This window comes from Theropithecus gelada, chromosome 3 (assembly GCF_003255815.1).
Source record: "Theropithecus gelada isolate Dixy chromosome 3, Tgel_1.0, whole genome shotgun sequence".
Lineage (NCBI taxonomy): Eukaryota > Metazoa > Chordata > Mammalia > Primates > Cercopithecidae > Theropithecus > Theropithecus gelada.
The window spans coordinates 176,204,249-176,230,206 of NC_037670.1; the positions used below are offsets into that span (position 1 = coordinate 176,204,249).

General features: G+C 38.8%; 1 protein-coding gene across 1 annotated transcript in view; it reads right to left on the bottom strand.

Moving 5' to 3' along the window:
* KMT2C (lysine methyltransferase 2C) overlaps positions 1-25,958 on the bottom strand; it is a 199,030-nt gene that overhangs the window by 25,440 nt on the left and 147,632 nt on the right. The window contains exons 32-41 of the mRNA XM_025378764.1: positions 25,832-25,905; positions 23,245-23,427; positions 20,984-22,864; positions 20,125-20,417; positions 16,513-18,329; positions 14,138-14,249; positions 11,268-11,346; positions 9,213-9,276; positions 7,166-7,398; positions 2,087-3,811 (exon numbers count right to left, since the gene is read on the bottom strand). Coding sequence (XP_025234549.1) covers positions 2,087-3,811; positions 7,166-7,398; positions 9,213-9,276; positions 11,268-11,346; positions 14,138-14,249; positions 16,513-18,329; positions 20,125-20,417; positions 20,984-22,864; positions 23,245-23,427; positions 25,832-25,905 — 6,461 coding nt within the window. The remainder of the gene's footprint in view (positions 1-2,086; positions 3,812-7,165; positions 7,399-9,212; positions 9,277-11,267; positions 11,347-14,137; positions 14,250-16,512; positions 18,330-20,124; positions 20,418-20,983; positions 22,865-23,244; positions 23,428-25,831; positions 25,906-25,958) is intronic.

Sequence of the window (25,958 nt, forward strand, 5' to 3'; positions counted from 1 at the left end):
CTTTGTAGGCCATATAGCCCCTGGCATAATTACTCAACTCTGTCCTTGTACTTCAAAAGCAGCTATAAACAATTCATACAAAAATGAGCTTGGCTGTGTTCAAATAAAACTTTTAAAATTCACGGACACGTCTGAATTTTGTGTAATTTTTATGTGTCACAAAATACTACTCTTCCTTAGATTTTTTTCAACCATTTAAAAATGTAAAAGCCATTCTTAGCTCATGGAGGGAGATGAAAGCAGGCTCCGACTACTCATCTCCAGGCTAGTTCTATGGCTCTCAAGGGGAGTCTCCAGGGCAGAAGCAGCATCTAGAACTGGTTTAGAAACGCAGATTATCTGGTCCCACCCACACCAACAGAATCAGAAATGCTGGGGCCCAGCAATCTTGGTTTAACAAGCCCTGCTGGTGATCCTCACACTTTAGCTTTGGGAATCACCGGCCTACAGCAGTACTTCTCCACCTTCAGATGCACAGGAGTCACCTGGGGATCTTGCTAAGTCTCACGTTCTGAGAAGCAGGTCTGTGGTGGGAGACTCTGCATGTTACAAAGCTCCCACCCGATGTGGATGCTGCAGATCCCCAAGGACTGCACTTTGAGGGGCAAGAACCTAAAAATTTCTTAATTATATATGTGTATATATAGACTTAAATAACTATATACATATATATATATACTTATTTATTTAAATCACACTTTAATTAGGGGGGGCCTACATTTTTAAACTTGACATGTGGTTGTTCCCCATAGCATTACACATTCTTATACAGCACGAATTTTAATATAAACATGCTCAAAATGTAGTCTACATCCTTCAAGGAGCTATTTAAATAATGTGAAATGGTACAACAGAAACTGCTATGTGAGAACATGGGCATCAACACATATTTGAGACTGGAAGAGGTGAGAAAGGTATCTGCAAAAAGATGATTCAAGAACTGCGTTTTAAAAGATAAAAATATATTGGCCAGACATATATAAGAAAGGAGAACAGAAGAGGCAGAAGCAGCAGCATGTGGTATACATAGAAGGGTAAAAAGACAGAAGACTGCAAGTTATTCAATACTCCTCCGGGTATAAGATGTCTTAGAGAAAGTGGATGGAGACTGTGCTGGAGAGTTGGCTGTATTTACTGGTGACAAATAACTGTAAAAGCATAACTGCTAAAATTTACAATAATTACACAGGTCTATCAAGTCAACACTCAATCTTTACTGAATGGTCAAAGGCAAGAAAAAGAGCAACACTTGCAAAAAGATGAGCTTCATTAACAATCTTAAAACGAAAAAACTGGACAACTAAATATACCACTCCACCCTTAATTAAAATATGAAAGTAAAATCCAATTTGAGAAGCTCTCTAGGGACAGCTTTATGAATGTACTGGTAATGGCACTGTACCTTCTGAAAGATAAAACAGGCAAGAGCTATTAAACAGACCAATTCTCATGACTCAGAAACTCCAGTTTTGGAAATATCTTAATGAAGTTAACTGAAATAAAGGGGAGGGATTCTTGTAAAGGTATATTTACGACTTAGCTCTTCATATAAAAGAAAGAAAAAGCAAATTCAATGTTAATAACTTAAAACTGATAGAAAATTGATACATGGAAAACTACAAAATAATATCTACATGTAACATTACGTTAAGTATCAATACAACACTGTAACACAATAGGTTCCCAGTGTGGTATCCCTAAGAGTGCCAAGGGTATTCATAGGAGTGCATGGGCTATCCTCTATATTTTAAAGAGGTTAATGGAAATTAATCACTTATTTACAATAAAGTACATAGACATTTACTTTGCTTTAGTCATATCAACCAGTTGCTACACATCACATTACATATGAAATGCAATACATGCCTTTGCTTTTTAAAAAACAGTAAACAAATTATTATTTAATATAGTTTAGATATAAGTAAAAACATGGGTTCCAGAGAGGTAGAAATGATAAAATAAGAAATGGTCCTTTAGAATAAAAAGGTTGTAGAATAATGTGGAAATATAGTTGTTGGTACTAATCTGCTGTAAGTATAATTTAAAACAAAAGAAAAAAGTTGTCATTTTTATCATTTACACTTACCAGTCCTTCAGCTGGGTTCTGCTTCTCAACTAGTTTATTATCCTTTGTACAGTCATCTTCTGAACAAATATTGCCCTCAGGTTTTTGATTCAAAAGAGAAGATGACTTTTTATTTTTCAATAAGTGTTTCAGAAGTTCATTCCCTGAGTCTCCTTTGGCAGCAGGGGCCCCAACAGAATGGGGAGGACTCTGTGCTGAGGAGACAGGACAGGCTACAGCATTTCCTTCTACCTTACTACCACTCTGTTCCTCCAATTTAGGCTCCTCTTGGCCCGGGCATGACTCTGTCTCAGGCTTTTCCAGTTTTATCTCTTCTGTTTTGGCAGGGGTTTCCATGGAGAGCTTATCTACTTCTGAATTTGCATAAGTCTGTTGATTTGGAGTTGCTTGTGAGAAATCACTGCTGGGCAGTTTGTTCTCTACTTCTGTACATAGCTGGCCTGCTGCCATACTGGGAGTGGATGGGCCGACTGGTTCCACCGACTCTTGGTCGGCCTGTTGAGGAAGCTCACTGGGTGTGCTCACTGCAGGAGTAGAGGTAGTTTCTGAGATGCTTGGAGTCGGTGGAGCAGTTATATCTGAATGGGGAGTTGATGGAGCCTTGGTGGATTCTGCATCATCATCTCTTTTCTTTTTTCTTGTTCTTTTCTTTTTCCCTTTTTCCTCTGGGATTATATCAGAATACAACTGAATGAGCGATTGGGTTGATGCCGGATAACTGTGTCCATGGGTTATAGTAGAATCTTGGCCACATGGGAGACTGCTATTAGCTACTGGAGGTGCTGCTGGTAAAGCAGGTGTAAAAGAAGGCCTCACTGGAGACTGTTGGAAGCTGGTCCCAGAAAGATTTCCATGTCCCTGCTTAACAGAAGAAAAATTTGGGCTTCCAACAGGGATTGATGGTGAATCAGGAACAAATGAAGGAGGTCCTACCTGCCTTCGCTCATTAGTCTGCATGAAAGTTTGGGTGGAGGGTGAATTAATCGATCCTTGTTGTATATTCTGTTGCTGTAAAACCTGTCCCATTTGCTGTTGGTGTTGTGGAGACTGCTGAAGGGGTCTTGGAGGTTGCATAAAATCACAAGGTAAGTCAGAACTGTAGAAGGGAATCTGGGACACAGATGTCCTACTACTACTTATCTCAGAGCCCACCATGCCATGCTGCTCCATTTCCATCCTCTGCTGCAAAGCTCTTTGTCTATCTACCTCTTGCATGAGTTGGATCCGTTGTCTCTCTTGCTGCTCTCGTAAACGTTCCTTACGTTCCCGTTCTTGAAAACTTTCACTAAAGGGATTGTTGTCATCAAATTCTACCCGAGGTGGTGGTCCACTCTGTGGATTTGCATTTGAGACTGTCCCTGGGGCTGGTGTACAAGTTTTTATTGGTAACTGGGCAATTGGGGGTTGAATTCTAGGAGGATTGAGGGGCAGGTGGGCAGAAGCACTGTTGGGTTGCCACCCAGGTAAATTAGGCATTCTAACAGGGCTAGTATGGCCAGAAATAACTGTTGTGTGCTGCTGGTGCTGGTGCTGAAGCTGCTGTGGCACCATGGGAAAGGAGGGTTGGCTCATGGTGGGTGGAGTGGCACCTGGAATTAGGGGTGGCTGGGGCTGGACACTGGGCATCATGGTAGGTGGGGCCATCGCACATTGCTGCTGCTGTTGCTGCTGTTTGATCCGATAATCTTCAATCAATTCAGCGTGTTCTTTCTGTTGTTTACGAATCTGGAATAACAAAATGCCTCATTACTCATTTATATACAGCACAGGTATTGAAGTAAAACACTGGCTGATGACTTTGGTTGAGGTTATACAGAGGGCAGTTTGGCCCTGTAGAAGCAAACATATTTTGCTTGGGTAACTGCAAAAGTCACAAAAAAATTGAACCGATGAGCCTTAACTAACGACTATCAATCTTTCTTTAACAACAGGATTTTTATAAAGTTATCTGTAAAAGCGCTTCACATATGAAATATCAAAAACGGTTTTGTAAAATAAGTATTAAAATCTTGTGAAACTCATATGTACTATTTATACTATACATCAAAAATATACAATAAAAAAAGTTACACAAGTAGCTAATTTTGATGTTCTAGAAATTACATTAATACACAATGTTAGAATAACAGACTTAACTCAAACTTGAATCATTTAAATATGTTAAGATTTCATTTCTTAAATATATAAATTGTACAACATTTTAAGACAAGATGATTTTTTAATCACCAGCATGAGTATCACACCACCCGCCCAGATGAAAAAGACTAAGTTTATAGAACACTTTCAATTTAATGGCTAACATTCAAATTATAATTTTTTAAATCTATACAAGCTCTGAGGTAGTATTTTGAATAGTCTATAGTCTCTTTTTTTTTTTTTGAGACGGAATCTCGCTCTGTTGCACAGGCTGGAATGCGGTGGCACGATCTCAGCTCACTGCAAGCTCCACCTCCCAGGTCCATGCCATTCTCCTGCCTCAGCCTCCCGAGTAGCTAGGACTACAGGCACCCACCACCATGCCTGGCTAATTTTTTGTATTTTTAGTAGAGACGGGGTTTCACCATGTTAGCCAAGATGCTCTCGATCTCCTGACCTCGTGATCTGCCCGCCTCGGCCTCCCAAAGTGCTGGGATTACAGGCGCGGACCACCGCGCCCGGCAACAGTCCCTTAATATAACAGCTGAGTAATATCAATTAATTCATTCCAAAAACCTTTGTGTCCCAATGTGCTCAATACTACAGACCAAATGTCAATCAAAATGGAATCTATGTTCCAGAGGACCTCACCATCTCATTCAGCAAGCTAGGGAAAGAAGGAATGCAAAATGATGTGTATGTCTTTCAACATCATTCAGTTTTTAGACAAATATGCTAATACGCTAAACCCAGTAGTTCTAATCGTTTTTCAAAGTATTTTCTTGGGTTCCCCAGGTAAACCAGTATTTTCTGCAAATAATGGTGTTTGATCTCTTCTTCAACAGTTGTGTAACACCTATTTTATTTTCTTATTTTTCCTGGCCAGTTTACTGGTTAGAACTGAGAAATTACCATTGGCTGGTGAAGTAGTAAGAAAGTACAGAAAGCACCTATAACAGCATCTGGGATATATAAGGTGGTCATCCATGTCTTTCCCATGATATTTTATAATACTTTTTAAAACATTACCATCAACTGCTTATCTTAATATGATTACACTGGATCTTTGGCAACTATGTAATAGATGATGTATCCCATTTTTCAAGTATTAGCTTCTAAATAGGATTTGATCCATGGATATGCAAAAATTAGGCCCTTATCAAAAGACCATGTACAAATATGCCAGAAGGCAATAAAAGTGCTGCAAAAAAAAAACTTTATTAAACATATCTTTACAAGAATGTTAACCTACAGTAAACATGAACCCAGAGAGTAGATTTAGAGAGAAAAGAAAACTTTCATTCTGGAATAATCTTAGTTTTAAACAATTGGAATTATAATCACCTTATTGTTGGTACGTTATTGTGGTAGCTGCGGTTTGAAGATAAGACACTTGAGTCCAAATCCCTAATCTAATAGTTATGAGCAAACATGTACAGTGGGGGTATTTTTTGGGATTTATGTTTTTTTTTGAGACAGAGTTTCGCTCTTGTTGCCCAGGCTGGAGTGCAATGGCGCAATCTCGGCTCACTACAGCCCCCACCTCAAGCGTTCAAGCAATTCTCCTGCCCCAACCTCCTAAGCAGCTGGGATTACAGGTGCCTGCCACCATGCCTGGATAATTTTTTGCATTTTTAGTAGAGATGGATTTCGCCATGTTGGCCAGGCTGGTCTCGAACTCCTGGCCTCAGGTGATCCATCCGCCTCGGCTTCCCAAAGTGCTGGGATGACAGGCGTGAGCCACCGTGCCCGGCCACATGTAATAACCTCTACAATGAATCAGTTTATAAAATGGTTTGTAAAATCAGTTTGTAAAAAAATGGTGACAATACTAACTCCTTCAGAAAGTTGTAGATAAGACAACATAACCGGAAGTGCTTCCTACAGTGTTCATTATAGAGAGTACTCACATCTTTTTTTTTTTTTTTTTTTTTTTTTTGAGATGGAGTCTTGCTCTGTTGCCGGGCTGGAGTACAGTGGCACAAGCTCAGCTCACCACAACCTCTGACTCCTTGGGTCAAGGGATTCTCCTGTCTCAGCCTCCCAAGTAGCTGGGATTACAGGCACATGCCACCATACTTAGCTAATTTTTGTATTTTTAGTAGAGACAGGATTTCACCATGTTGGCCAGGCTGGTCTCCAACTCCTGACCTCAAGTGATCCACCCACCTCAGCCTCCCAAAGTGCTGGAATTACAGGTATGAGCTACCGTGCCTGAATTGAACCTAAGTTTTTAATTTACTTGGGTAAATATACCTAGGAGTTGGCTCTGACCCCATTTTGTACACTATTATTGTTTTATTTTAAATAAAATTTTTACGTGTTTCTTCTTTTCCAGTATATTATTCAGTTTGAACATTCTGATAAACATCTGGTTTATAACAGAAGATAATGGCAAAAGGATTTTATTTTTCTAAAATGAGTCCTTCACGTAAGATATACCAATGTATTTTAAGACCAAAACATTAAGAAATAATAATAATATCAACTCCAAGTGAACAAAAATACTTCCTGGGCCCCCAATTCTTATTCCCAACTAAACCCAGTATCTCCTCATGAGCTCGGTCCTCAGTTAAGTTGAATACTCTCAATGATGTATAATAGAAACATGGTCTTTGCAGTGATTTCTTAGTGCAGAAAAAACAACATCTCTAACTATACCAAGGCTGAAAATTGTTCTTCGAAGTCAAAATTATGAGACTCAATCTCTGTTGTGTCATTTATTGAGTATGTGCTGTGACCATCACTCTAAGTAAATGATTGGCGCTGTTATGGCTACAGTTACTAAGGGGTCTCAGAGCTGTCACTTTTTGGCAATGTACTTTTAATGCCATTTACTACTAGTCAAAAAAAATCACTAGTCAAAGTCACTAATGAATGACATACCAAAACATTCTACTCATTAATTGTTGGTGGTTTCTATTTTGCAAACCTATTTATTACCTGTTCTAGCTGTTTCTGAACCATGCTTTGCTGTTCAGTAACATGCTTGAGTTGTTCTGCATCTTCCTCTGGAAATTCACGCCCAGCTTTCTTGGCGGTACGTTGTTTAGCTGAAAGGGCCTTCTTAGATTTTCTATGAGCACCAATTTGTTCTTCAAGATACTTCTGCTGCATTTGAAGCAGCTGTTGGGTCTCCTGGAGCCACTCTTCATACTGCTTACGCTGTGAATCATCTGAGGAAAAATTAAAGTTCAGTTGTGTTAATTTTCTAAAGGGTCCAACATTATAATAAGCTACACAAATCTATTTTGTAAGGAAGTAGTTTCACCATGACCATATAATAGGAAATTTGAAAACACAATACTAAATATTAGACCATTATGTAATAAAATATCAGGTTTTAGAAAAATATTTAATTGAGAAAGCCAGAGAATAAACATTCTTAAGATGCTGGTTAACTTAGCACTTATAAATATTACAAATCCAATCTTGGAAAAGCAGAAGACTTATGTAATGAAATTCTCTTTTTTTACTAAACAAATTCTCTAACCCGCAAGCCAAACTACATACTAAGGTATACAGGCATTTTATGAACACAACTTTACAGATTTTGAAGAGACAAAGACATATCCCATTAAGGTCTAGTGCACAGACTAGGAAATCACTTCCCATGTTAATTTTCCTGAGTTTATAAGTTCTTTCCTATTTCTTAGTAACGAAAAAATATTCTAAATGGAGAGAAAGGGAACCCAGAATGTTTTAAAAGGGAATAATTTAAAGTCCATGACTTATAAAGGAAATCCATAAGTTGAAAACATTGGTAATTATTATTTTGTAGTTTATATTTTTTAAAATAAGGGGAGGGAAGAGTTAACCAAGCAAAATATTTTCTACTTTTACAACTGCCATTAATTCTCCCCAAATGGTTGTATCTCTTCATTTTGTACCAATATTCTCTTCTTTATTCTTTAAGGGCACTTTACTTCATTGACACCAAGTCCAAGGGGGGGAAAAAAAAGTCATCGTATGTAGTGAAATTCTGAATATACCTTTTTGACTCACTACAAGACAAAGAAATGAATGAATACATTTCTAAGAAGGACATTCGCTGAAAATAACATCAATGATAACAGAATATTGTCATACATTAAGAATCCAACCAAAGCCAATGGGCACAATAAAGCCAGAAAAAGCCAGTTGGTATAGTTGTTTACTTGTTTTTAATGCAAATACGTATTCAAATTATAATAACAATTAATGTAGGGGGAATTGCAAAAGGTCAGACTTTGGGTTTGTTCCTAAACCCAGAAGTTCCAGTACATGTATGAACTTGAAATCTAGTCTACTAAATTTGAAGGGCATTTTTTAAGAACAGGCTTTTTCACAAGATTTCAGAAGTTCTGCTTCTGGTAGAATGAGACCTACCGCAAGGAAAGCCTTTCTGGTTTCTGGAACCAGGAGAGCAGAGGTGAGCAAAATGAAAAATAATGGTGAAAAAAAAGTTAGCTAAACAGTCTGAAGATTTCAGAAAGGTTCAGTTTGGGGAGAACTTTAAACACTATCCTGAACCACCTTGGGACCCCTGCAAATAACTAGAAAGGATTCAGGGGCACCTTGCATACCTGACCTTTACACCATGCTGCTAACCCAACTTACTGCTAAGTATAATCCCTTTGTTTTTCCCATTTAGTGTCCTTGTCACTTAGGAAGACAGTTCTTAGAGCAAAACGTGATTTAATTCTACAGATTGTAAAGTGCCCAATCTATATACAAAAACAGCAACAACAATATTGAAGAGAATGGGGAAGATGGTTTTTCTGTATTAAAATACTTTCCTGTAACTATAATTCTTCATGCACAGTGAAAAAAGCAATGAAAACACACGCCTTGAAGAAGAGTTGCCTAATAGGGCAGTGATGTTTAATAAGACAGGAGGGCACCTGGGCTTGAACTGGTGTACCTACACTCACTTCAGGTTTAGAACAGCACACATAGAGTGCAGACAAGCAATCCCCAGAAAACATTAACTTATTAGATTTATACTTACTGACAAAGCCTGGACCAAAATTTGGAGGATTAGGCCTAGAAATCTGATGTGTTATACTGCCATCCTAAAATAAGTAAAATTTACAAATATGTTTATTCCACATTTCAGTTAAAGGGGGGAAAAAAACTTTAAAAGAAAGAAAAAGAAATGGAAGAAAAAACCCTTTAATTTCCTAAGATATCTTTTAAAGTTTTGATTTTTATAAAAAGTAGAATGAATTTAGTGGTGGCAACCTAATTCTGAATTCTTACTACTATCTCTGAACTATTATATTGTCTAGATTTGGGCTGAAAACAATTATACTTGAGGTAAAGGATTATTCATCAGAAACATAATACAGGGCAAATCAATTACTGCTAACACTAAGCTAGAGATCCACATAAAAAATCTCACTTTTTGATGAAGTTTACCTGGTTTCTTCTTCAATCGAACACAAGTTCCAGATTGACTAAATGCCACTCCACAGCATGGTTATTTATAAAAAAACTAATGTCTCTAACATGCACAAATATAAAAGAAAAATCTGTTAATAAAAATATCAGTCTTATTTTCTACACACGCCTGTAGTCCCAGCTACTTGGGAGGCTGAGGTAGTAGGATCGCTTGAGCCCAGCTGTTTGAGGCCAGCCTGGGCAACACAGCAAGATCCTGTCCCTAAAATATAAAACAATTAAAAAATTAAAAAGTATTTAATTAGTTTTATTTTTGAGTTAAAAGTCTTATTTCTTCCTGGTGACTGAACAAGCAGTTATTAATCTCACAAGTCCCTGATAATTACCTGACAAATTAATGTTGAAAACTGTTTATCCAGTTGTCACAAGTTCTCCTTAACATGAGCTGTATACAAGGTAATAATTATAAACTATACTAGCAGCCAGAATGTATTGTGTGCAATCTTCACAATACTGCAAAGCAGTTGGTTTAACATTTGACAGATTAAAAAACAAGAGGCTAAAGAATTTACCCAAAGTTGCACAGTAAATTCAGAGTGGAACGAGAATTTCTTTAAAAAACTCAGCTATAAAGGCTATGCTTTTCCCATTATATCAAATGGTTTCTGTTTCCTCTTTTAATAATGAGAATAATATAATTATCAGCATAATAAATCTAAAGCATAATTGGCAGGGCAAGGAAAAAAACAGGACATATACTATAGTAGGTAGCTCCCTTTTTTTTAAAAAAAAATCATTGACGAAAATACTACATGAGTTTTACTTCCCCAGATACTGCTTAAGAATATAGCATATCTTTCAACAAGGATGGAAAGACAAACGGGAAAAAACAAATATAGCATATTGTTTTCTAGTTTTTTGTTGTTGTTGTTGTTTTTGAGACGAAGTCTCACTCTGTCACCCAAGCTGGAGTGCAGTGGCGCAATCTCGGCTCACTGCAATCTCTGCCTCCCCAGTTCAAGCGATTCTCCTGCCTCAGCCTCCCAAGTAGCTGGGACTATAGGTGCGCACCACCACGCCTGGCTAATTTTTGTATTTTTAGTAGAGACAGGGTTTCACTATATTGGTCAGGCTGGTCTCAAACTGTTGACCTCATAATTCGCGTAAGCCACTGGGCCCAGCCGTTTTCCAGTATTTACAGAAGTTTTACATTTTAAATATAATGGGTTTAATTCTAAAATGCAGGACATGAAAATGTCCTTCTGGAGTTAAAAATAAGTAAATAAAAGTAAAACCAAGAGTCCTGAGCACTTGGTTTTCCCATCAAGTGACTTTTTACCCTTAGGTATATAAATCCTTTTCAGAAATCACAGCCAATTTTTTTAACCTTAATTTGTCTTTTGTTTAAAAAGCAATAAAATGTCTTTTTGGTTATTTTTGGCTGTGCTGATAATATGTCTTGGCAGTCTTCTCAGGCTACTATTTAGGTTGGTGCAAAAGTAACTGCGGTTTTTGCCATTGGCAAATAGCGTATGGCGAAAACCGCAATTACTTTTGCACAAACCTAATACTACTCTCTAGCAGGGGCCTTACTATAAAGCATGAGTTTGCTAGAAAACAGAAAAGTGTGCATTCTAGAGTGACTCATTATAGGCAATGTTACCTGAGGAATGGCTTGTGGTCCAAGGTTCTGTCCTTCACTATTCTGAGTTCCAGTTACCGCCTGGCCCATAAAAGGGAACCTGTCAAAACAGGGGACACAAGTATCAAATTATGAGTGTTTAGAAATTATTTTTTATTAAAAACTATATTAGGTGCTTAACAGTTTTCTCTTCCAGAGAAGAGTAGTAGCAATTTCTTCTTCATCAAAACACTAAAGCCCTACCTTTCATGTACTGAGCAGATGTGATCCTCACTGTAACTCTATGAGGTGTGTGCTCTGAGCACCCTCATGTTACTTATGATGAAAGTAAGATTCAGACATATTCCGTAACCTTCCCCACAAGGACTAGTAGGACTGCAAGAAGAAGCTAGCTAAGCTGACTCTAGAGGTGTTACTCTCTATTATGTGCCTCACTCTACTATAAAATGAATTCTAGCCTTCAGAATAAAAATAAATTGATTTAGTTTTATAACATAAACTCTAAGAAAATGTTTTCTCATTCCAATCTTTATTAAAAACTAATTGGCAGCTTAGCTATTTTATATTCTAAAACAAAAGATATTTCCCAATTTAAGAATTTTCATACATTTCTATATCTAATTTTAGAGCATATCAAAAACTGACCACTGGCCAAGATGAGTCTGCATGGTTAAACCTATTTAGAGAAATGTTACTCATTCTAATTAAAACTATAAAAACTTCACAGAAGCATTACTGCTGACATGAAAATATTTCCCCTGGCATTATCAAAAGCTTTAATATATCAAGATACACATACAATTTTCAAAATGTATTCCAAATGCTGTATATTACTATTTAAGTACTATTAGGATATAGAGTATGTTTTTAGTTTTTTTACTCAGGTTTTTCATTCATCTATCACCCTACCCTCTGCTCCAGGTCTGGTCTAAATGATCTAATCCAAATGCCACACATGGTCTATCATGCTAACTCCACGTACCACACTACTCTGAGGAGGAACTATCACTTCCATTTCTACAAAGCAGTCAGCAGAATGGAAAGCCATCCACCTGATGCATGACTAATGTATCTAACTGGAGGACACACGATGCTGAAAGAGCATCAGATGCTGGAAGGTCTCAAATTCTGAGGTCCATATTTAAAACTAAGTGCTGGTCAGGCGCGGTGGCTCCTGCCTGTAATCCCAGCACTTTGGGAGGCCGAGGCAGGTGGATCACCTGAGGTCAGGAGTTCAAGACCAGCCTGACCAACATGGTGAAACCCCGTCTCTACTAAAAATACAAAAATTAGCTGGGCATGGTGGCACGCGCCTGTAATCCCAGCTACTCCAGAGGCTGATGCAGGAGAATCACTTGAAACCCAGAGGTGAAGGCTGCAGTGAGCCAAGATCATGCCACTGCACTCTATCCTGGGCAAAAAGAGCAAAACTCCATCTCAAAAACAAAAACAAAAGCAAAAAAAACCTAAGTGCTAAATAAAACTCAGCATTTCCTTCTGTTTTGAATAAACGTAGAAACTACAATATTATTAGCAGTACCACGGCTATCACCAATAGAAGACAGATTATTTTCCTATCAAGTGTTGCAGGCACCTAACAGATTAGTTATATTCACCATTACTTTTAAATTATGGCTTATTGCTAATTTGTTAATTAAGGAGCATATATACTATAAATTTAATCATATTTTAATAACTATATTTCAAGTATAATCATCTCCTTTGTAATACTATGTTTTTAATTTTCTGCATATAAAACATTCTGAGAATTTCAAAGGCTTTACTGGAATCCAAAAAGATTCAAGACATAAAACAGTTAGGAACCTCTATGATAGACAAATAGTGTTAATAAGTATTGCTCAATAATGAAAATCATTGGAAACCACTATCACTACTTTGATCTCCAAAATGCTTCTTAACCATGTCCAAAGTATCTCAACAACTGAACAGAACTATACCGTTAAGAATTCAAATTTCTTTGAAGTATATACATCTTAAATTCATGCAAATTTTATATTCAATTCTATAATCATCCACATTTCTTTTTATATAAAAGTTTTCAACAAGATAATTAGACTAAATTGAGGCTTTATGCTTACTTTATTGACAGAGGTTCTCATTAGTAATACATATAAGCCTCATTCATGAAGATTGTTAAAAATACAGACACACAGGCAACCATCTCCAGATATTCTTATTTAGTATGTCTGCAGTAGAGCAAAATAATCTGCATTTTAAAAAAAATTACCACATAATTCTCATGGTGTTCCATGATCAAAATTTAAGAAACAGTGCCCTGTGGTTAATAACCCTTAGAGGGCATAATTTCAAAAATTCAGATATTGAAATAAATCCTATTGTCTTATTTAAGGTATAATTTCTATTTTCCTCCTAAGACACAAGACAAAAATCTGTAACTCTTAACTTCCAACTGTCCTCTTATCTATTCCTTGTAACTTTATTTTTCTGATTCAAAACCAGTTTGGGAACCTTTTATTTTAGAGCTGAATTTATAGTTGCCTTAATCACTCAGTGTCTTAACTGAAAAAAATCTTAATTAACATGAACAATTGTAAAAGTATTTAAAAGAGCGCAAACTTAAATACCTTGAGGAATCAGGAAATCCAATCTTCCAAATCTTTTTAAGATGTTTTACGTTTACCATCCTTTAGACTAATGCTCTTACACTGGTTCTTACACTAATTTCTTACATTGGCATAGTATTTTATATCTGATCATATCGAGCTGATACCATGACAACTTAAATAGTATTGTTCATTCCTAGAACAAGGGCTTTCAATTTTCTGTTTGTGTTTTTTTAAACTAGTAATGATTTCATGAACGTGTCTAGATGTCCAGTAAAAACCATCAGCCCCTCCCCGTCCACCTACCTGCTCATCACCATTGGTGGCATGCCCAGATTGTTTTGTGCCATCACTTTATTTATGCCTTTAAGGGCCACCATTTTGGCTTTCATTATCGGATCTGTAATTGCATCAAAATCTAGAAAAGAAATATAAAGTTACTTATTTCATAGTAATTGGTTCAAGCTAATTCAAATATCACAAGCATTATGTAATTTGCAGGCTCTTAAACTTTTACTATTTAATAATCATTACAGATTTCTGAGATGGCAACCTTATCCTCGGTTTAATCACATCTCAGTAGTTCTTAGTTGAATCATGCTTTAATACCTTAGTCCTGCAGGAATTAAAACAAAAAGTCAAATTTAAGGGAGATTATAAGCAACCATCTAAAGCAATGCAATTAATTCCCTTTCATCCAAACTTTTGCAATGCTAATCAGAATGGCTTCTTCAGTAAATATAACATCACAAATAAGAATTTGCAATACTAAGGAATTCTACTAAATTAGTTATCACTCTTAAAAGAAAAATGTACCAATTTCTTAAGGGTATACCCTCACAGTAAGAAGCTACTAAGAAAAAACCTATTTGCATCTAAATGAAAAAAAAAGGAGCAAAATGATGAAATTGGGGATATATAAAATGGAACATCAATTTTATTATTTAGAACAAGACACGTTGCTTAGACATGTGCCCTTTGATTGCTAATTCTTATTCTTAGAGGCACTGAGGCATTTTGACTGCATTGCTTCTGTTGTTTTTAGAATCAGTAAACCATTAGAAACAAGTTAAAGAGGTTTATATAGCAAAAAATTGCCAAGCATTTGTCATACACAAAAGGACAGTATAAAGCTTTCTCTTTTTTTTTTTGAGACGGAGTCTCACTCAGTCACCCAGGCTTGAGCGCTGTGGCAGCGATCTCGGCTCACTGCAAGCTGTGCCTCCCGGGTTCACGCCATTCTCTTGCCTCAGCCTCCCGAGTAGCTGGGACTACAGGCACCCGCCACCTCGCCCGGCTAGTTTTTTGTATTTTTTTTAGTAGAGACGGGGTTTAACCGTGTTAGCCAGGATGGTCTCGATCTCCTGACCTCGTGATTTGCCCGTCTCGGCCTCCCAAAGTGCTGGGATTACGGGCTTGAGCGACTGCGCCTGGCCAAAAAGCTTTATTTCTATCATAATTTTCTTAAATTCATCCCTCCATGACTGAAAACATATGGCAACAATGGTTGGAATGTAGGATCTAAGGAGACAACTAGTTTCTATTAAACAATTCCATAAATAATAGAATTGAGGGAAGTTTGTAACCCAGTTTTGAATCTCTTAATTTACCTGGAAAGAATCTAAAACTCTTCATTGCTTTCTTTTTTTTTTTTTGAGACAGTCTTGCTCTGTCGCCCAGGCTGGAGTGCAATGGTGCCATCTTGCCTCACTGCAACTTCCACCTCCCAGGTTCACGCCATTCTCCTGCCTATGCCTCCCGAATAGGTGGGACTACAGGCGAGCACTGCTATTCGCAGCTAATTTTTTGGGTTTTTAAAAAAATTATTATACTTTTAAGTTCTGTGATACTTGTGCAGAATGTGGTTTGTTATACAGGTATACACGTGCCATGGTGGTTTGCTGCACCCATCAACCCGTCATCTACATTAGGTATTTCTCCTCATGCTATCCATCCAATAGCCCTCCACCCCCGACAGGCCCCAATGTGTGATGTTCCCCTCCCTGTGTCCATATGTTCTCACTGTTCAATTCCCACTTACAAGTGAGAACATGCAGTGTATGGTTTTTTGTTCCTGTGTTATTTTGCTGAGAATGATGGTTTCCAGCTTCATCCATGTCCCATGTTGCCCAGGCTGGTCTGGAACTCCTGAGATGAGGCAATCTACCTGCTTTGGCCTCCCAAAGTGCTAGGATTACAGGCATGAGCCACACTGTGCTCAGCCAACTGCTTTCATTTTAAAGCTCAAGGAGGGCCAGGCATGGTAGCTCATACCTGTAATCCCAGCACTTTGGGATGCCAAGACGGGCAGCTCACCTGAGGTCAAGAGTTCGAGACCAGCCTGGCCAACGTGGTAAAACCCCGCACCTCTACTAAAAATACAAAAATTAGCCAGGCATGGTGGCGCGTGTCTGTAGTCCCAGCTACTTGGGAGGCTGAGGCAGGAGAATCACTTGAACCCAGAAGGTGGAGGTTGCAGTGAGCTGAGATCACCCCACTGCACTCCATCTTGGGTGACACAGTGAGACTCCATCTCAAAACAAAACAAAAACCCTCAAGGAGGAATAGAAAAACTCAGTGCTCTGTTCCAACTGTAATTCTAATAATAAAATCTTCTAAGCATATCGCATGCCACTCTAATACCCACAGTAACATATGCTGAGACTCAAGAAAATTCCTACCAATATTAGGGAAGAATGGTTCTGATCGCTGACGAATCATGGCTTGCATCTGTCTTTGCTGCTGCTGTTCTTGCCTTTCTTGATCCAAAAGATCCTGTAGAAGCAGCGGCTGTTCTTCTAGAAGAAGGGGCCTCTCTCTATTCTGCTGTGCTAATGTTTGAGGAATCATTAGTTGTTGGGGTCCAGACACGCTACTGGTACCAGACTGACTTGTGAGAGACCCAGTTTGAGTTGTAGGTTTTCCTGTCCCCAAATTGTGGTTAACTGTTGACTGACCTGGAATGAATCCTGGATTTACCTGCACACCCTGAGAAAAAACATGGTTTACCCTAGAGACTACTGTTACATTAGAATTCACGGTATTATCCAAAACATGGCCAGGCGGTGCTATTAAAGGAGGCAAACTTGACACATGATTAGATGGTGAGGCCGGCAGAGTTGGTGGTGGAGACCCCAATGGCCTAATGTCTGAATTATCAGATTTTTCATTAGCAAGTAAACTTGAGAGAACTGGAGTTGATCCAGTTATGCCACAAGAGTTTATTACATCTTGAGCAGGTAGTTGAGTGGATCCTTGAATGACATTTGCACTGGAGTCAGCAGTTTCTCGATTTGTTCTTTTCTCAAATAGATCTGGATCACAAGGATGCAAAGAAGTCTTTTCTCCATCATTTAGGTCTGAGTGAGCAGAAGCCTGTGAGCAGGGAGGGTCAACATTATCTTTATTCTCATCACTTTTTTCAGTTTCACATTTGGATTCCACCTTAGAATTTGGAGACAATACTTCCATTTTTACCTCATTGGTAACAGTGGATTTTTTCTGTGGTGAATGTTTATCAGAGAGAACCAGAGTTTTGTCTTCTTGTTCCTTTTTTTTGGGTTCAACAGATGCACACTGATTATCTAACTTATCATCAATTGGAAGATCTAGCTCCTCATTAAACATGCTTTTCTTATCTCCCAGGTCAAGTTCTGGATCTGTATACGCAATGATATCAAACTCTCCTGACCTTAAGAGGTCATCCAGGTTGGGATCATTAGTTTCCAAATTATCTAAAGTATCCAATTCAACTACCTTGCCATCCTCTGTATCTAAATTTAAGTTTTCAAGATCTTCATCATCTAAGTCTTTGACTTCAACCCCCTCAAGGTCTTTAACATCCAGTTCTTTCACAGAAGGGTCATCAGAATCGAGTTTTTCTTCTAGACCATCAGAAGGTTGGGTGGTTATCTGTAAATTATCAGACGTTGTTTCAGATGGTACAGATGTTGACAAAGGAGCTTCTGAAAATTCACCACCTAGTGGATGATTCAGAGTCCTCATGACCACAGAAGATGAATGGACAGAATGACCTTGCTCTTGTTGAGATGGTGGCACTTGTTCCAAATCTGGGTGCACAGGTAGCTGATTAGGTAGACCGTGGGGAGGTCGTCTCATGGGCTCTGTGTGTCTAGGGCCCGGAAAGTCTGGCCGGGGAATGAAGTTTCCATGTCTCAGATTAGAAGACGCCTCTACAACGCTGCCAGGTGGAGCACTGAAAGGCAGCCGTTGCCTTCCGTCAGGAGCCCTATGTCTCAGTTCAATATATGCTTGGCCCAGTATGTTGTGCTGCTGAACTGGCAGGCTCTGTGGTGAAAAATGCTGAGGAAGTCCAACTGGATTATTCATTTGTGAGTTATTTAAAGGCCTAGGCATATCTACAGATATTGATCTTCTTAGTTGTGGAGAAACTCCAGATCCCTGTATTTGTTGAGGAGGCACAAGGAAGCGCTCTTGACTCGGCATGGTACCATGACTACCTCCTGGAAATCCAAATCTTAAAAAAATAAAAAATAAAAAAAGCAAAAGGTACTATGTTAAATTTAGAGTTAAGTTGAAAAAAAGGGGAAGTTTTCAATTAAATTGTAGATACAAAATTAATGTTGCCAAATACAATGACTTACAAAAGCAAAGCTATCGCCATTAAAAAGTATTTACAGATACTAATATGCAAGTAAGATTTTGCTAAGTATCCTATAACGAACACCATATCTGAGCTCTAAAGGCTTAAGATTTAACAGATAACAAAAATGAAGACAAAGGAACAACCACCAAGCAGATGAAATCAATTGTTTAGAGGTAAGAACAATACTACTCGAGTTTTTCAGGAAGAGTTTTTTTTATCTATATTTAGGGAGGTTCAATGGAGGAAGCTGATTTGGGGAGGATGTTTGAGTTAAGATAGGTCTTCATACCTATTGAGGGACTTACAGGCCTCAGTACGTGAGACTACAAAGGCAGAGGTTTGACGATGGAATAGACTAAATTTATAGTCAGAGAAAAAGACGAGTAGGCCTCATCTATAGAGATTAAGTAAATGAATAAATTGTTGGGCTATTTTATATTGTACTTCCTTCTAGATAGGATTACAGGCAACTTACATAGAATATAAAGCATAGCAAGAGGCATAAATTATAATAAGGTGGAAGAAAAAAGGGAAATTAAGAATAAGATTACAGGCAACTTACACAGAATATAAAATGTAGCAAGAGGCAAAAATTACAACTAAGGTGGAAGAAAAGGAAACTAAAAGAATATAACATGGAGGTAGATATAAGACTAAAAGACATAAAACTAAAAAGCATATCTTAAAGAACTATTTCCTTATTATAACTAGGGCATAGGTTTGGCTTTGACTTTAGCCACTTTGAAAAAGGAAACATTCTTATGATTCATCGCCACTAACTTACAACCCTATCTCACCATGGAAAGTTCCCAAAGGGAAAGTCCTTTCAGTTTAGAAATCTCTAAAATTTATTATTATTATTATTTTAATTGAGACAGAGTCTTGTTCTGTCTCCCAGCCTGGAGTGCAGTGGCATTACCTCGGCTCACTGCAACCTCCACCTCCTGGGTTCAAGCAATCCTTTTGTCTCAGCCTCCCGAATAGCTGGGAACACAGGCGCGGCACATTTTTGATTTTTACTAGAGACAGGGTTTTACCATGTTGGCCAGATTGGTCTCGAACTCCACCTCAAGTGATCCGCCCTCCTTGGCCTCCCAAAGTACTGGGATTACAGGCATGAGCCACTGCACCCAGCCTAAAATTAATCTAGAATGTAAACTTAAAAGGTAGAAATTTGGAGAGAGGACAAGTCTCATCAAATCGTAGGAGGCTTTGCCTACACAGAATAGCTACATTTTGAGGATGTCGTATGATAAACTACATCATTAAGGGTGCAAGGTAGTGCTAATACAGTTAATACTTAAAAACAAAGGTAACGTTTTCAGAGTCTCTAGAGTTCTTAGGGGGGAAAAAATGTCTATGACCTCTCATTAGCAGAAAATAACTGATTATATATATATCAGAGGGGAGAAAGAAATAGAAAGCAGTAATAGCTTCCCGATTAATACTAACTTCACTTGTATATTTATTTTTTTTAATTTTTAAATTAGTTGAAGAGGTGGGGGGGGGGTCTCACTATATTGCCCAGGCTGGTCTCAAACTCCTAGATTCAAGCAATCCTCCTGCCTCAGCCAATAGCTAGGATTACAGGCACAAGCCACCACACTTGGCTCTGTTTCCCTCTTCTAATAGCAATTTAAATTTGGCAGGAAATTAAAAGCATTACCTAAATCCATGAGGTCTCATCCCCATACTAGCAACATCAGGAGGATAGGGTCCACGCTGATCTTTTGGGAAAACAGCATATCTAGGTCCTAAAGGAGGGGCAACAGGAGACCTAATGTTCCCAGGATAAGGAGGTGGGGGTCTGGCGAAAGCCTGGTTAATATTCTCTGGTTGCCAGTGTTGAAGAGGCCCTGGATGAGGCACTGCGGGTGAGTCCTGTGACCCCTTCTCCTGCCGACCTGCAATCTTCTTCTGCTGTTGCTGCTGAAGAATAATTTCACGCAACTTCTGCCGCTAAATGGGAAGAAACAAAAATCACTGGAATTTGTGGTAATTAATGGCTTTTTAAGGGTTATTGGCTTTTTATTTTTAGATAGCCCAGGCTGGCCTCAAATTCCTGGGCTCAAGCAATCCTCCTGTCTCAGCCTCTCAAGTAGCTGGGATTACAGGCATGTGCCACTGTGCCTGGCAGGTTAGTGGCTTTTTAAATCCTGATACTTTCATTATGTGGCTACTGTAATATTTCAAAGTCTGATGAAACACCAGTTACATTTAACTCTTCAATATATTAGGAAAAGTAATTTGATGATTTGGGTACTTTTACTTGCCAGACAACTATCAGAAAACAAAGCTCCAATATTTAAGGATCCGATGTGAATTCATGAAGACTGAAATCAGATACAGAATAAATTAAACTGGTGTTAATTTCATCAATTTCATTTTTCTTTTTTGCAGTATGACAAACTCTACAGAATTAAAAAAATAAGAAATTAACCACTGTGTAGAAATTACTCAGTTTGATGAAATGAACAGCTTCCTCAAATAATACACTTAAAACTGAGAACATACAATGTGTTTACCTGTCTCAATTTTTCTGTGTCTGCTTGGGCCATATTCACAGTATTCTGTGTATCAGTTACTCCTGAAGTTGGCACAGGTCCAGGAAGCTGGGAGACACCAGAGAACTGCTGGCCTTGGGAGTGCATTGGAGAGTTTGAAGATGCACAGAAGCTCCCCTCTGACCCAGGCCTTGGCTGATCAGCAACATCATGGGCAGCTTGACTGGTTCCAAAAGAGTCCGACTGAGATCTTGGAGTCACCGGAGGCTGATCATAGGGATCACGGGCAGCAGATGGGGAAACACGGCTAAATGTGTCTGAAAGGCCAGGTCCAGGGGGCCTAGGTGTCTGGGAACATGTATCGGGTGGCCTTACCAACGGGCCAGGTAAAGCTGGTCCTCGGTTTTGTGCTGCTTGCAGGAAAGGATCCTGATTTGGTATGAGGACTGGTCTTGTCATTGAGGACCTAGTAAAACCCTCTGAAATCCTTGGCCTTGGTGTTGCTGGTGGCTGAGAGTAAGGGACAGATATTCCAGGTCTTGGTGTTCCGGGAGGATGAGCATACGGATCAGAATGCCTCTGATTAGTTACAGATGTAACAAACAAGTCAGTCTGTGTAGATGGTCTTGGGGTTGGGGGCTGCTGACTATATGGGTCAACAGTAGCAGGCCGGGGAGTTCCAGGAGGTTGAGAGTAAGGGTCTGTATTAGACCTAGCTGTTCCTGAAGATTGGGAATAAGAATCTACAACAGGTCGTGGAGTTCCTGGGGGCTGGGAGTATGGGTCCTGAGATGTTGGCCTTGATATGGTTCCAGGCTGGGAAAAAGCCCTTGAAGGATGGGCAAAAGATTCATTCATTGTTGGATGTGGGGTTAGGGGAGGCTGACTATATGGATCATTTGACTGATTATGAGAAAAATTATCTATAGGTCTTGGTGTCAAAGCAGGCCTTTCATAAGGGTCAATAGACAATCGCCTTGATGCCTGTGACACTGATCCATAAGGATCCTGAGAGGATGGAGGAGGTTGCATTGGAGTCTTAAAAGGTCCAGGACCACTATCAAGAGGTGCAGGTGCCAACAAGGGTCGTGCATATGGGTCAGGTATCCGTTGTCTTTGAAACACATCTGCCCTAGGAGATGGTTTAGTAAAGTGATCATTGGTTCCAGCTGCTACAGGGACTTTTGCAGTTTGTTCTGAAACTATAGGAGACCGGGAGAGGCCCAAGGATTTGGGAAATTGATCTGTCATCACAGGCCTAGGTGTGTCTGGAGGTTTTGCATAGGGGTCATTATTTGTCATGGAGGAAGAACATAAATCTCTGACTGGGGATGGCCTATTTGCTGTTGTCTCATTCATTTGAAGGGGCCTAGATACCGATGATAAAGGTGTACAGTTTTCCACTGGTGCAGCAGAATTTCTTCTGGAAAAACTATGGCCCACAGGAGGTGGTCGAGGGGTACCAACCATTTTTGCATACGGATCCATTGGAGATGGTGGTCGTGAGTTGGAGGACCCAGGAGAAAACACTTGTGGTGACGGTGGCTGAGAAGTCTGAGCCTGAGAAAGACCCTCCTGAATGGGAATCCGGGATGGGGCTGGAGGAGGAGGTGGAGCTTGTGGTTTTACAAACACATCATCTGATGTAGATGTAGGGGTACTGGGTGGCTGTTTTGTAAACAGTTCTTTATGGAATGACTGTGCAGGAGACATATTTCCATTGCCAGGCTGAGGTGTCAAGGGACTCTGTATCCCACTACTTGGTGTATCTGAACCAGACTGCACCAGAAGATGCTGAGAACCAAACTGCTGTTGCTGCTGCTGCTGCTGCTCATTTTTCACCTGTTCAAGTTTCTGTGTGGCTTCAATTTTAGCTTGCTGCTTACTTTTCTGACGCATTTGCTATTAAAATAGAAAGAAAAAGCAATCACATTTAGGTTAAGGAAGAAAACTACCATCATGGGGGGAAAAAGCAACAGAAAGTTAATTTGTTTGATGTCAGCAGCTACCAGATTGCTCCCATATTAGATTATGAATTCCTGAAGAAGAGAAATTACTCATCATGGCATGTTCCATTTGTGCCTAGGGCAGTATATTGTTTATAATATTTCAATAAACTTCCCAAATCAATTTAAATATATTTTACTGAAAAGAGAAACAAGTCTATCCTTAATCAAATTTTCATGGTCTAAGAACTATATTCTAAAATAATAATGCAAAGACCTCCCTCTCAAAACATAAAAATGCAACTTCAAAAAGTAGATTATCCAAAAATTCCATACCTGTCTAAATTTCCATTCCTGTTCATGTTCTGATTCTCTTTGCTTTAATGGATCTTTAAAAAGCTCCGAATCAATACGAGAGCTGGGATCGATGCTATCTTGCTGTTGCTGCCTTTTCATGGAATCATTTGACATCTGTACTTTATTAATGCGTAAAGCAGCTCTGTTATCTCTGGCTTTTTGCTTTGACAAAAGAAGACAAAAAATATTCCCCAGATTATGTTAAACGTTTTAAGGAATAAAATAAAACTATCATGAACTTTCTCAAATAAAAGAAAAAAAAGTCAGGTAAAATGCTGACTTATGGCACCTCCCAAAAAAGGATCTGGACACTAACTCGTCTTCTCTCTTTACAGTGCACAGTATCTATCAGTTGAGGATATAATCCTCTCTATGTATTTGAATTAAGCTTAAAGATCCCAGGTGTGATTTAATATTTTAGCTCCTAGTTTTCTTAATACATCCTTAGAAATCACGTCTCCTTCAATTCAGAAAGAAGGGGCTGGGGCCAGGCATGGTGGCTCATGCTCTAAATCCCAGCACTTTGGGAGGCCAAGGCAGGCGGAGCGCCTGAGGCCAGGTGTTCAAGACCAGCCTGACCAACATGGTGAAACCCCCACCTCCACTAAAAATACAAAACTAGGCCGGGCGCAGTGGATCACACCTGTAATCTCAGTACTTTGGTAGGCTGGGGCGGGCGGATCACCTGAGGTCTGAGGTCAGGAGTTCAAGACCAGCCTGAACAATATGGAGACACCCTGTCTCTACTAAAAATACAAAATTAGCCAGGTGTGGTGGCACATGCCTGTAATCACAGCTACTCGGGAGGTTGAGGCAGGAGAATCACTTGAACCCGGGAGGCGGAGGTTGTGGTGAGCCAAGATCGCATGGTTGCACTCCAGCCTGGGCAACAAGAGCAAAACTCTGTCTCAAAAAAAAAAAAAAAAAAAAAAATCAGCCGGGCATAGTGGCACATGCCTGTAATCCCAGCTTCTTGGGAGGCTGAGGCAGGAGAATCGCTTGAATCTGGAAGGCAGAGGTTGCAGTGAGCCGAGATCGTACCATTGCACTCCAGCCTGGGCAACAACAGTGAAGCTCCATCTCAAAAAAAAAAAAATTTTTTTTTTAGAAAAAAAGAAAATATCCAATCAGTTTTTAAAAAAAAAAAAAAAAAATCTGGATATTTGAAACGTATCGTTAATGAAATCACTTAAAAATTTAAAAAATTCTGTCATTACCTAATTAAAGTCAAGATAAAACAGAGCATATCAATACATCTATATATATGTGATAGAGCATATACACACATATATGCTCTATTCAAAATAATCACTGTAACTGAAAATATGCGCACTGGGGAACAAGCTGGAAAACAACTATATATATTTTCCAACAATAATACACATTTAATATGCTTTAAAATGAAAGCAAGGATTTGGTTCCAGCTGACAATCTTAATTTGGCTCTTTGGGAGAAAATAATTTACCATATGAACTGCGAATCTTATAAAATTACCTAATAGTTCATGGCAAAGATCATGTGTCAAAAACTCTTTAAAGATGTCTAAATATTTCTCTTTGAAGATGCACAGATTCGCTATGAAACCTAACAAGAAAAGAGGTGACTGTGGAAGACACTGAGGCATGCCAATCCACTCTCCAAATTGAGTACAGTTGTCCCTCTGTATCCATGGACTATTGGTTCCAGGATTCCCTGCAGATACCAAAATCCACAGATGCTCAAGCCCCTTATAGAAAATGTCATAGTATTTGCATATAACCTACACATATCCTCCTGTATACTTTCTCCTTTTTTATTTTTTGACATAGCAGGGTCTTGTTCTGTCACCTAGGCCGGAATGCAGTGGCGCAATTTTGGCTCACTGAAGCCTCAACCCCTCAAATCTCTCAAGTAGCTGAGACTACACAGGCATGCGCCATCATACCCAGCTAATTTTTTCATTTTTTTATAGAGACGAAGTCTTGGCTATGTTGCCCAGGCGGGTCTTAAACTACTGGGCTCAAGCCATCTGCCCACCTTGGCCTCTCAAAGTGCTGGAATTACAGGTGTGGGCCACTGTGCCTGGCCCCTCCTGTATACTTTGAGTCATCTTTAGATTACTTGCAATACTTAACACAATATAAATGTTACGTAAATCGTTGTTATACTATATTGTTTAAAAAACAATGACAAGGAAAAGAGTCTGTACAACTTCAGTATAGACGTTTTTCCAAAATATTTATCTATGGTTGGTTGAATCCACATATATAGAACTCATGGATAGACTGCCAACGGTACCTCAACTGAAGAGATAAAACAATTTTGAAGTGAAATGAATTCATCCTGCCCCCTATAATAGCTGATTTTCAATCTTCAACATTTTGGTTCTGTTAACTTGCTTATAAAAATGTCACACTCTCTATTAAGACATAAGGAGTTAGGAAATCACTGTAAAAATAAAGTTGCTTGTTGTACAGGTACTAAAAAGCATTTTCTGAAATGGAAATTTGTTTTTTTATTAACCTAATACAAATAAGGTTCAAGCATTGTATTTAAATATTTAAAAGATAGGAGTTTCTTAAAATACCACATATGGTGCTCTTTCCTGTGAGCTTGCTTTTCTCCACAATTTGGCAATTTGCTTCACTCTAGTAGTCCAATCTGCAACAAAAGAACAGAGTATAACAGTTTCTCAGAGTCATGCTAATGACATG